The sequence below is a fragment of the Lepisosteus oculatus genome, chromosome 3, assembly GCF_040954835.1.
Source record: "Lepisosteus oculatus isolate fLepOcu1 chromosome 3, fLepOcu1.hap2, whole genome shotgun sequence".
Taxonomy (NCBI): Eukaryota; Metazoa; Chordata; class Actinopteri; order Semionotiformes; family Lepisosteidae; genus Lepisosteus; species Lepisosteus oculatus.
In genome coordinates this window covers 41,605,848-41,619,388 of record NC_090698.1, presented here as the reverse complement: position 1 = coordinate 41,619,388, position 13,541 = coordinate 41,605,848, and the positions used below count along the sequence as shown (strand labels likewise).

The following is a 13,541-nucleotide window of genomic DNA, read 5'->3' as shown; positions in this document are numbered from 1 at the left end:
TTCTTTATCTGGCCATTACCTCCATGAGACTTTTGTCTAGGCATTACCTGTTTGTGCATTCTATAGAATGTACCTGTATACATCTACAAACATGGACATAGGTAATTCTTTACACTGGTGGTTCTCTTCACTCTTATATTGTCATTGTCCATAAAGAAGTCTTTTTTTCCCTTGTTGGATGACCTTTACAGTTTAGTGTGGGAAGGGGTGTTTCACACCTTGACAGTCAATATCAGTAAGGTGTCAGCTGGTGAAGTCCTCTTTTGTTGTTATGGAAACTGGCTCCAGCACTTGGCTTCCAGCAGCAGGGGTGTTTCATAAGGACAGATGAGATTTGATAGGTCTCTCGCTGTCAGTTTAAACTGCCCTGACCTCTTCCCCTTAGTAGCAGTCTTTGATGTCAGCCGCAAAGCTGAAAGTAAGTTTCATCGGTGCTACAAGTAATCTAACCTCCGCCTATCTTAAACACTTTCTTTTATTTCTGAATCATAAATAACTGAAATAGTCTGTTTTTCCCAGGTTTTTTGGGCAATTTTAAGTGTCTTGCCAAAGCTGATATTCCATCTTTTATTTAAAATATTACGAACACTTGCTTATGCAGTGGATTATTCAGGCATGGCAGTGCAGTGGTTAACATTGCTGCCTCACAGCGCTGGCAGCTATCTGTGTTGAGTTCACCCTGTGTTCGCATGGGTATCCTCTGGGTGCTCTGGTTTGCTCCCACAATCCAAAAACATACTGGTAAGTTAATTAGCTCCTGGGAAAATTCCCCCTAGTGAGTGTGTACTGCATGTCTGCGTGCGTGTCCTGTGATGGACTGGTGTCCACTCCAGGGTTTACCCCGCCTTGCTCCTGTTGCTTACAGGGATAAGCTCCGGTTCCTTTGCGACCCTGCGGAAGTGTTTAGAAAATGGATGGGCTGAGGAATCCTTAAGGGCTGAGGGATATTTTGAATATTCTTCCAGATCCATAAATTCCTTACTTGATCACGGTGAAAGCTTTAGGAAATTTAAAGGCGACCTCTAAAAAAACTGCTGGATTGAGACTCTTCACACCCTGACACAGGGTTGAGTAAAATCAACAGGGAACATGTGATATGGGCCTTTGCTGTTTGTGACAGTGTAGTAGTGTGGTATGTGTGTTGTGAGGTAAAGTCTTCTGCAAAAAAAGTTGAACTCTGAATGGTATGGTTATCAAAGTCTGTCTCTACTAGAAGTACTTTAATGGTAATGTGTGCTAGGGAGCCGTGAGTTCACTAGCTCTATCAGCTTTTATTTTTACTTGTGCAGGGAGGCTAATAAACTATTTCAGTAATCTCTTGGGGTGATATGTGCCAATACTCGCAGCTTGGCACAGTTAGGTGCAGAGCCAGCAAGATCTTCCTACATGCTGGAGAAACTCAGCTACGAAGGACTTCAGTTCTAAATCTGAGTAATTGTTGGCTTCTTATCGTGTACCTTTTCACAAGAGGCATTTGGCAGACTTTTCTCTGGGTTTTCTTCTGTAAATGGTTGTGTAGTATTACTAAGACAATTATTTTGTAAAACTTTTAAAACTAAGAGTAATGGTTGTAAACCTTCACGTACCTCTGCCTGCATTGTTGCTGAATAAGGAATGATATTGTTACATTTTGATAGTGACCCATGGTTTGTGACTTAAATCTTCTGTCTTGTATTAATATGTTGTAAAACAGGTTTTTCTATTCTTGATACAAAAAGAAAACTAGGGAAATTCAATCTCTTATGTTACACAAAGGAGCTTTTATTTACAGGTTGTTTGACTCCGAGTACTCTTTAGTGAGAGCGTTTAGGTTTTAGGGCTTGTGAGTTCAAGTGAGGATAATCTCAGATTCTGGTTTAACCGCTAAGAAAGTTTGCATAGCTTTATTCTTAGTCATCATGGGATAGATACTTTTAGAGGAAGATGTATTAGAATCTCTATAAAATGTAGTCTCGTACAGGCATTTACATTACATTAGAGCTTTATTATGTTAGACACAGGGTGCTGGTTTGAAGAACCAAGGGACTTTTTAATGTTAGTTTAAAAGCATTGTTTGTAAACTGATATGTGGGTTCCAGGAGACTAAAATGAAAGATAACACCTGCTAGCAGTGTCTTTGAGGTCATAATGAGCCGTAGGAGATAAAGTTTTTCTTTCATTTTTCATAATTGTCACTTATGTGCTACTTATTGTCCTTTTTGGCAACTCCAAATATGAAATGTTAAATTCAAAAACTCACATAACCTGAATTTTCACTCATTGTTTTCCCAAGCTAGCCAGTATTTATAAGTCAGTGTGGTATTATGAAACAGTTGTGAGATGCTTGTAAAAAATGTTGGCCCTCACCATACCCAATTATAAAAAGCAAAGTATGACAACACCTGGATAGTGGGAAATGTGCGTTTATAAGTTGGCACATGCAAAGTTTAGTTTGCAGGCCTAAATGGCACACTGATTCTAGTTAGTGATAGACAGATGGATCGTACACTGGGAATTATGCTGGTGAACAATATAATGTGAAGGATACTAACATTATTCAGGGTTCATCCGTCTATCACCACTGCGCTTGAAAACACCCATGCATGAACTAGGCCCAATCAACTGTAATAACTCAGGAGGGACCACCCATATGGGCAGCATTGAAGACCCATAAACTCAGTTATGGTCGTTGCACTACATCACACCTCTGGTATCAGATACTGGAGTTCCAACAATGGCAATGCCATGACTCATGCCTGCATTTTGCATATGAACATAGAAAACAGCCTCCTGGATATTGGTAAAAAGAGACCTTTCTAAAGGGTCCTGCTATTGTGCCTTTTTTGTGATACCGAGCAAGTGTAAGCAGAAGAAACCATGAAAGGTTTGTTAATGCGCAGTGCTGTACCATATATAAGGGAATGGCATAATTCATAGTTTTGAAACATAGAGGTGAAGTAATTGTAATCACCATACCTCAGTAAAGTTTTTTCTGTGTTTCTTTGTAGGACTGGAATCTACTACACCAAGCTTAGTTGTTAGGTGTTTTTGTGACACCTTCTATCTATTTTGCATCATAAACAGAATTAAATTTCATCTGAACATTACATGAACTTGGTGTTTATATGCACTCAGAACATGGCATCTAGAGTTCTCCATCCTGCTGTGTAAACCACACTTTTAACTTAATGTACACTTTTAAAAAAGAGATCTCTCAGCTGCTTCATTTGTGCCCACTGCTGCTTTTTAAATAAACCCTTCACCTAAAATACTAATGATCTAACTGTGCTGGAAAGGTACAAGATCAAGACCATATTGGATTTTAAGATATTTGTTTTGTTCATTTACTTTTTCAAGAAAAACATTAATACTGTGGCTTTAAAATAATTTAGGAGTTATCCACCTTTTGTTGTTGTTGTTGTTTTAAAGGATATGGAATGCATTTTTGCCAACATTTCACATCCATTCTTAGTTTATTATTTGTTAAATTGTCATATCTGATTTGATGCATATTAGCACAGGCAAAGAGAACATAACAGAACGGTAAAGAGATATTACCAGTCTTTCCAGAGATCAATGTATCATAGAGACCATAAAACTCAGCCTTTGTGTTTCAAAGCTTGCAAGTGAAGGCAAAAAAGAAAACTGCAATGAACAGATCCCTGCTGTGTTCAGCCTTTTCAGACATCCTGAGATTGTCAGTTTGCGAACAATACCATGTTATCTAATAGAAAAACTAAATGAAAAAAAACAACATTCTTGTGCGTGTGCTTTCTGTACTCGGTGTGCAGAATAAAATGTCCTTTCACCACAGGATGACCCAGTTCTTAGAAAATACACCAGTGTAATTAATCTGGGGTTTTATGTCTCTAATAACTACTCTGTGGCTGATGCAAGATCTTAGCTCTCAGTGATCCCTGCAAGGTAAGCTTGTTGGGTGGACCCTTAAAAAAATTCTTAGCACTTAGTTTTCTGTTGACAGCTGTTCAAAAGTTTTTTTTTCTTAGTATTTAGCATACTCTCTCAAAAAGAGAAGGACATAGACCTGAATCCAACTAAAAAAAAGGAGATAATAGGTACTTTATGTTGTGCATTTTCTGTAATATACTCCAAGGAAGGAAACCACAGTAATAATCAGCAATACAGTGTTGCTCTTTTCAAAGATAGTGAATGTAGTTAGTTATCATGATGTGGTTTCATATTTGACTTTTTGTGAGACCATTACTTTAGTCAGTGAGATTCTTTTTCCCCCAAAGAACAACATAAGTGGTTTTGATTCCTTTACGGCATGTTGAAGTTCATAACGTTTGGAGGATAATTATAGGATTAGTAATAATATGAACTTCAACATAAAGGGGATTAAAACAATCACCTGTGCTGTTCTTTGTGGAAGAAAACTCACAATGGTGGCCTGCTAGGGGTATGCATTTTAATGGAAATTCATGTTAATGTGTAGCTAAGGTTAATAGCAAGAAAGAATGAGGATACACATATCCTGCAGGACTGAGGTGTTGTTTTTTGCTTGATCCTGGTGGGGAAAAATACAAAGCACTGATGATAGGAACCTGTAGCACTGGTACCCAACTCATGTAAAATATCCAAAAATCAGTCTTGGAATTCCCTATATAATCATTTGTTTTATCATTGGTGTTGTTCAACTGTTTTATGAAGAAGGATAATATTTCTTCCTTTAGGATTTCAGCTTCAACAGTTTATTACCTTATTAGTTATTTGTTAGTAATTACCTTCTCTGGCACATACAGTCCTGCAATGACTTGTGAGACAAAACCACATGGGGAACTTGGCAACTCTTTGCTATAATAATGGGAAGAAATAAGTAAATAGTAGCACTGACTTCTCTGAAAAGTTCTACACACTTACCTTGGATAAGCCTGTTTTTTACTGTAGTGTTTTCCTGGTGGGATACTTAATAAGGACAACATTTAAGAACAGAAATAACAGAACAATTTAGGATAAAATGAAAAAAACAAACAAACATCTGACTGTTCAGCATAGGTTAGTGATGTAAAGATAGGTCAGGCATTGTACTTTGTTATTAATGTTGGGTTTTTAGTATCCTAAATAATTGCAGGAAAATCTTTTGAATTGTACAGTGTTTCTTTGGAGGCAAAACAGCCTGCTTTGTGTCATTTTTAAACTAGAAAAGGCAATAAAAACCTCTAGAATTCTTTCAATTTTTTAAAACCTTTCGTTTAAAGTTTTTATGGTGATTCTATGGTATTGTTTCTTGTTACAACAGGTCTTATTGAGATTTTATGAAATATGTCTCTGCCAGACAGTTATTAGACATGAGATTCCTATGGTTTTTGTTCTTCACTTGGATTGAAGCTGTCTGCTACTGACAGAAAATGGCTCCAAGTTTGACACTGATGGTTCAATTATGTTAAATAGGCTGCCATGGAAGTACAGCATTCAAACCCTAATTAGGTCTGTTTGAGATGGAGCTAGTATTGGTTTGCAGGTCACTGATTTATTTGGTATTTTAAAATAAATATATTTATCATGGTGTCAGAAGTCTGATGTGGAGTTCCTTATTCGTTCATTTTCGCTGAAGAATTCTGCAGCACACCACAAACCAAATGAGGTGGCTTATAATATTATGATGGTCTTCCGTGATGTCTGACCTTGTACTTGACAGTATTTCATTGTAAAATCCAGCCAAATGGTTTGGTTCAATGGACGTACATCAGAAGCAGACTTACAAATTCATTCTTGCACTTGGAATGAGCAGTAGTGTACCTGTGGTTTGGGTTTAAAAAAGCAGTCTGCAATTTAATGTAAACTTAAATCAATTCCAACACAAACCAGATCAAGGGAAGATTGTTAACCAACTGTCGCAGATTTAGCTGGAAAGATGCACCTGGGAGCAATCTTTATTACAAATTGCTAAAATTTGTCTTTTTAACTTATCAGCCCTGGATACCCCCACATTAGGTTTTTTTTAACAAACTATGAGAGGGACTAACTCTTATTGATGCTTAATGATGCTAATGTTCAATTAGGATACAGAATACTTATACTTAATTTCTTGTGTTTCTGGGGGAATATTATTATTAATATTATTAATTATAGAAACGCCTTGTTCTAAAAACATGCCTCTATTATGCCTTTGAGAGAGAATATTCATACCTCCATACCTCTTTACAAATTGGTTTGTGTTAGATGAAAGAGAAACAAATGGAGCAGCTTTCATTGTAAATGTTTTAAATACAGTCCATCTTTCTTAATAGTAAAATTCACTTAAATGGGGTTATTTGTAAGAGATATAACTGACAATTATTCAGATATTTAGCAATATTTTGAACAAATTCAAATGTTTTAATAAGATGAGGACAGTGCTTTGTGTTTTAATGTGAATGACTGCTACTTTTCTACTGCTTTTCTTATGTACTGTATAACCATACTACAAACTGTATGTGCACACCATTATTTAGAGGTAATCATGCTAGACAAAGTAAGAAAGAATGTTCCCTCTACTTATTTAATTATAGACATCTTAAACTATTTAACAGATGTTTCTAAAATCAGGGCTCTGGGTGACATAGTGTATTCTGTTTTTATCAGTATAAATAGTAGGTGATGGGTGTCTTTCATATTAATTATGCTACTGTTACTTCCTGTTGTATTGGCTAAATGCTATTAGAATAATAATTTATATTGATGTAATTGATCATTTTTATTTTTGGATATTTTGATGTTGCTGTCTAGAGGTAGCCTAAATGCCAAATAAGACTAGAATATTAAATTTAACTTCAGTGCAAACATTCGTCAGGATATCTGTGAAATGCACATATTTGTATATTATATTTAGTAGTATGAAAGGCAAGACGTACAACTAACTAAACTGGCAACTGTTGATGGAAGTTTACTCATGGAATACCCAAAGTTGAATATTAATGTCTATAGCTAGATAAGATTATCTGGATGAATTTGTTCATATATTTTTTTGGAAAAAAGTATTCAGCTTTTACAAACCCAAATTAAGTTTGGTAATATTAAAAAGGGAAAGCTGTTTGATCATTTTTGAAGAATTGGCACACATGTACATCAAGACATCTTTTCCGTGAACACAGGGTTTCTTAGTAGGAATGGTTTGCCTGTTAATGGAAAAGATTCAGATAAAAGAATTTACAGATATACGGTTGCTATGAATGATAATGGCATACATTCATTCTCAAAACATTTCTACTGGATTTACTGGACTGATTTAGTTGTATATGTGCACAGTAAATTGATCTTTATCCTTTAAAACAAAACTTTTCGCATAGATACAAAGGATATGCCTTTCCTTTATGGAATGTGGTAAAATCTGAACAAAACGGATACATTTGATGTTCTGCAAAGAGAAGTATTGGGATTATGGATTGGTGAAATGGAGAAATATTGATCCTATATGCATTTTAAGACTTTGTTTTCCTTTATTGTCTCTGCAGTGACACCTTTGCAGTTTTGTCTTCATCTGGGATTAATAGGATTTCTCAAGCAATAGCGGTTTCAGATCTTTGAGCCTTCCCTGTCTGGAAGCGTTGCACGATCCTCTTGTGAGTTTGTCCCCCCTTTCTGCGTCCCGAATTGAGGACCGGGAACGTCGATGGAGCAAAGAGAACTTCCTGGCCCCACCCGACCAAAGGGGGGTGAGGGGGTTGAGTTTCGACCAGGCGGCAGCACCCCAATCCCAGGTCCCATCCCTGAGGATTCTGGGAGTCCCCTCCCTCTTCCAGGAAAGGGGCTCCCCGTAGCTGGTCAGAGGGCCGAACCTGAAGAGGAGGAAGACTTGGGACTGGCCAGAGATGTGGATGCCAACTCCAACCCGGACAGTGAGAAGTGGGCGCAGGGAGACGGGTTAGAAGAGCAGGAGTTCTCCATAAAGGAGGCTAGCTTCTCCGAAGGGAGCCTCAAGCTGAAGATCCAGACGACCAAACGGGCTAAGAAGCCCCCTAAGAGCCTGGAGAATTACATCTGTCCCCCTGAGATTCGGATCACCATTAAACAGCCAGGAGAGCAGAAGGTTGCCAAACCAGGCAAAAGTAGCAAGGGGACCAAGGAGGAAGATAAAGGACTTCCTAAAAAGAAGGTAGTGTTATCTTAATAACTTTGATCTTGGTGGTAGTGATCTTTTCTTTTATGATTTTGTTGCAGCTTCAAGTTTTAATTATCTTTACAAACATCTGCAAGTAATGATGCCCTTTTTTTGGGGGACCAAATTCTCACTTCTTCTTAAGACCTCATCACTACAAAAAACATCAGGGTCATTTTAGGCCTTTCAGAATTAGCATAGCACCCAAACTGCATCGCAGTTGAATTTGTAAGACCACTAGAAGGAAAATTCTTACAATTGTCTCAACACCGTCTGTTTTATTTCCTTCTCTTAAAATTGTAATCTAGACTAATTATGATAATACATACATTAAAAACACATAAAAGTACTTTAAACTGAGAGGAATGTTGGCAAAAACTGCATAAGACAGTACTCTGTTAAAAAAAAAGTGTATTTACAATCTTCTTAGTGATTGAAGCAACTAAATACTGGTCAGTGGTATTTTCTGTTTCACTTGGCTTCATTGCAAGAAGTATTTTATCGGACCAAATTTCATTTAATTCAGTCTCAAACAGTTGTACTGCCCTGCCTGATAAGAAGAATTTTTAGAAAAAATGTACTTATGCAAATTTGCCTTCCAGGAGACCTGATACTTGGCTAGTTTCTCTATGCATTAACTTCCTTGTGTATCTCTTTTCATCTCTGCACACAGAAAAATAAAAACAAATCTTCCAAAAGTATGATAAATGTCTTGATGAGATCTGCAGTCTTACCAAATAAAACTCACACTTATTGTTAAAACAAAAATGGGTTTTGAGATGTTAACGTACATTTGGGTTAATGAGTGTCAAATTAAATATGAGAAAACCAAGAAGTGCAAACCGGAACAATAATTGTTTGCAACATAAGCCTTTTAAATGTAGATATTCAATTTATTAGCAGACATAAAATGTTTGTTATTTGTCTTCTGTATTCAATGTGACAACTTAATTCCTTAATTACACCAGATGAAATAGTGAAGCTCCTTGGGATTTTAATTTTGCTGAGTTTTTTATTATACTGTATTTGTAGAACTATTTCTGAGTTGTAGTGTAGCATGTTATGCAGTGCATAAGCAATTAGTGCTTAACCAGGAATGTTTTACATGTGTATTGGAAGATTTTTTCCCCATGGGAAGGCTGCTATCATTGTTCTCAAAAAACGATGTGTGTTGCATTAAATATTTTTGCCAGAAAGGAATCTGTCTTATATTTTGACATTGAATCAAACGTGTTTAAAAGTGTTTAATGACAAGTGTAGACAATTTCAACAGCTGGGTAATCCTTTTCCCACAATTAAGCAATTAAATGATTCTTTATCACCACCATATAATACTTTACCTCTGTTTAAAGCTTATATATCAGGGGTTTACAGTTTTATCAACATAGCCATGTAGATAATTGATTTTCATGCTAGAACTCCATCTAGCTTGTCTCACAATACAAATACTAGAACTAGCAAGTTCCCTTATTGATGTGGTGTGTTCTTTTCATGCAGACATTGGTCAAGAATAGAGATGATTCAGTAAAAGAAAGTAGATCCCTTTGTGGGCTGTTGTAGCCTCCCACAATTTGATGGGGGTGAACTGTTATTTTCATGTCAGAGGTACTTGGGGCGTAATGGAAAGATTGATTTGAATAAGTAGCCGCCTGAGGATTATTTATGTGCTGATAGTAGGCAGGGGCTCCACAAAGTCATGCAGCCATGATAACCACATCAGAGAAGTGCTGCTTAATACCTAAAAAAAAAACCTGATGTGATGAAAATGAATTTGACTCCTGCTATTTTGTAATATACTAAGAAAACCTGTTTGGACCTGGACAAGATAGGGAGTCATTTTCACCGACGAGCTTCTTAACCCTCCAAAGAGGAAAATAGTAAACGCCTAGCATGTCCCACAAAAGCTAATGTTTTTTTTAAGAGGAAAGCAGGAGAGAGGAAAATAGAGGATTCTGGGAGAGAATGAAAGGACAGGATTGTGAAACCGCAGCCCGACCCTGTAATTTAATATAATTAGGGAGAAAATGCTTTTGCTTGCAGAAGTGATGTGGAACTGCCAGCATCAGCAGCTTTGCGCAAGAGCACTGGAGCTCAAATTGATTTTCTTTTTTTCTGCAACATTGAGGAATTTGGTTGTTAACCAGTGAGCTTCTAAAGCCAAATAATTGTCAGAATGCTTCTATTTGCACTAAGTCGTTTTTGCACCAGAAGATTGTATCCGAAGTTGCTGATTGTATCCATTAAGTGAAATAGGCCCGTTTTTACATTTCTTTGCCTGCAGTGCTGGGAGGTCTAATTCTGATTCATAGTTTTGATATCATTGCAGCAGAAGCTAGAGATTCTGTGCTGTGACCTTATCTGAAAATTTGTTGTGCATCACCAAAAAGTATCAATTCTATTAAACTAGAAATTACATTTTGCTTAACAGTTAAATATATGAAGGAGATTTTTGGTCTTGAGTTCAAGCATGGCTACAGTATGTCATACTTTTTTTTTCTTGTTCTTTGTGAAGTATTCTCTGCTACTACTAAAAGGGAAATTAAAGTACAAAATTGATCACGCCCTTGCATTATAATCCTACTGAGATTAAATCAATGAATTGGCAGTGTAATAATTTAACAGCTGAATCACTATTTATCCCAACAAAACAATCACCTGCCAGCTCCCACAGTGCATTGATTATAGTCTGATACAGCAGTCCAAAACCGGGAATTCAGTTATTTGTTTTGATGTAGTGTTATAAAACTGGCATTAAGAAAGAGACTGCCAACAAATTGTTTCTTTTATTTGAAACTAAGAAGGTGGCAACTCTAAACCACTGCTGGGACCTAATTTAAGACTTGTTACAGAACTGGAACTCGCTTGAAAGCACAACATTTTAGTCCTTGGCTGGAGGCTAAACTTCACAGCTGATTGGTTTTGGGTAGGTAAGAGAGAGAGAGAGAGCCTGAAATGCATTTTAATCCTGCAAGGCTGTCTCAGATAGTTATCTGCTCTAGGCACCCAAACTGCCTCAAAGAGAGAAGGTCATAATGCAATAGATAATGGACAAAGGGGGTGTGCATACTGTAACGGAGAAAAGGTCAGGTTTTCACCGTATGTGCCTACAGTGGGTCGAATGGAACAAAAGGTTATGCTTGATAGCAAATGGTTAAAACCATCCTTAGACCTTTCCACTAAAATGTTCATATATATATACTGTATATAGGAACAAGTATAGGTTTATTCCATGCTGAAAAGAAAAGACAAGAAACACAACGTTTGGGCTGTGGAGCCTTCTTCTAACACCCGAAGAAGGCTCCACAGCCAGAATGTTGTGTTTATTTTCCTTTCTTTTCAGCATGGAATAAACCTATACTTGTATCTTTGCAGCCCGCACACGCTTACGCAGCTACAGACTTGAACTACTTCTGTATATACAGGGCTAAGAGTGAAATTTTAGCTTTTATTGTTTGAGGTAACACAAGGTTCTAGTTGTCTTTATAGCCAAAGAAGTTAATATTTAAAGAAACCCATACTGTGATTTTAGCCCTTGCTGCAATCTTAATAAAATATATAAATAATAAAAATGTCCCAAAAAGAAAACATTATTTTTCAGTACATCTGGTAAATTCAGCTGTTATTATCAGGTTATCAGAATAATTAGTACATCCAAATTATTTTTTATTGTTATTTTAAATTTGATGAAGAGTCAGGTGTTCTTTTTTATGTTTGAGCTATGTGTTTGCATGTCTTTGCCTTTAGCTGTAACCAGTCCTGAGCTATAAATGCTGCCAAAAGATTTACCTGCAGTCTGTTTGATACTGGATCCTTAGCCTGAAATCTGACCCCATTTTCAAATTGTCCAGCAGACAAAACCTTATGGTCTAGCATTTTTAGTTTCCTTACATAAAAAGACTTTAAAAGATGAGGGTTAAGCTACATTTTCCTGGTGTCCAAGTAAATTAATGCCCTTGGACAGATGGATCACTTTGAGGTTGAGATGGCATGAAGTTTCACAATGGTTTCAGAATCAAGAACTGGGGGATTTTGAAGAGTCAACTCCACCTCCCTTTGGATCTGCTTAGTTCCAAGCTGACTGAGGTCAAGGGTCAGGAAGTAATTGAAACTGGTCAAGGCTTGTGAAGATAATGTTTGCACCAATTGATGGGGCTGTGACAGCTGCCTGCACTGCCCTTCATTTGTTGTAATAGCCCCCTTCCTTCCTGTAATGAAATGACCATCTTTCAATGAAGATTAGATTTTTACAAATTGGTTATCTGTGATTCTGTGACATGGTACATTGTGAAATGTCTTCGTTATATGTTAAATACCAGGGCTTTCTAACATCCGAGAATTTATCCCAGCTTGAATAATGTGACAATGAGAAGACCGGTCTGGTGTGTTCAGAGTTGTTGGCGCATCCTGGAGATTTGAATACAAAAAGCATCTGTTGAGATATTTGATGTGTCTCTTTTTTTCAACCTGCTGCAGTGAATAGGCAAATCCTTAGCAATTAGATGTGGAGGTAAATGCTAAACCCACATTAGGAGGTACAGGAGTCCAGCCATTTCGATTATTAAGTGTGAGACCAAAGAGTCGGGCTTGATAATGAGGTGGCCTGACCGCACAGAGAAACTGCGCGCTGCTTAGACTGAGCTCAGTGCCAATTTACATCAGTATTCAAGGGCATTGCAATTAATTGCATGTATTCCCATTTTGCATGCAGCAGGGGTGATCAAATTATTGTCTGGAGAGTTTTCACTTTGCTATTTACTCTGATGACCTGATCATTTAAAGTCATTTCAAGTCAGTAGAAGCCATGGCAGATTTAACTACCTTGAAGTTATAGTGAGCTCTTGATTTCTGTGTCTTTATTAATATTGAATGAGGTTTCAATATTAAACAAATATTCACCCCGTCATTAAAAATAACAAATGCTGGGTAGTAATTGTGCTTTTGCCTCAGTCTCAGTCCTGTGAATGAAATACTGCTGTAGCCCTGAATTATCTTTTATTCCTGTAAATACATTTTTAAAGCTGAAGATTTAGCACCTGTAATTTAAACATTTGAGTCGATAATTGAGTAGTTCTGTGGTCTGAAGGAGGAGGTTTCTGGTTCCAAAATGCCTATCCCTGATAAGTAAAGCTTGTCTGTTGTGTTTCTCATTTCTCCTAACTCTTACCACTGCTGCTGTGGATTTGAGCAGAGCCGAATCAGTCAGATCCCAGAGTCTCAAAATGTATGACATGAAGCTCCACTGATCAGTTTTCCTTTCTGCCTTCTGTGTCTAACAGGCTTGTCAGTTTGTGTGTTGGTTCAGTTGATGGAGAGGAACAGGTTAAATAAACGAGGAATTGTGTTTGGGTTAAACGCTGCCTTTGTGCTATAATGATTGGGGAGTCTGGCACGGAGCAGATGGGCTGCCACTATGTCTCATTGTGTCTGGGTCTTTCTTTTTTCATTTTGGCTGAACTAATAGGCC

At 37.2% G+C, this 13,541-nt stretch overlaps 1 protein-coding gene across 5 annotated transcripts in view; it reads left to right on the top strand.

Annotated features, from left to right (window-relative positions):
• The window catches only part of setbp1 (SET binding protein 1), a 97,014-nt gene that overhangs the window by 15,367 nt on the left and 68,106 nt on the right, over window positions 1–13,541 (top strand). For all 5 annotated transcript variants that reach the window (XM_069187176.1, XM_015364971.2, XM_015364962.2 and 2 more), the window contains one exon: window positions 7,434–8,074. In XM_069187176.1, the coding sequence (XP_069043277.1) occupies window positions 7,592–8,074 (483 nt within the window). In that variant the 5' untranslated portion in view covers window positions 7,434–7,591. The remainder of the gene's footprint in view (window positions 1–7,433; window positions 8,075–13,541) is intronic.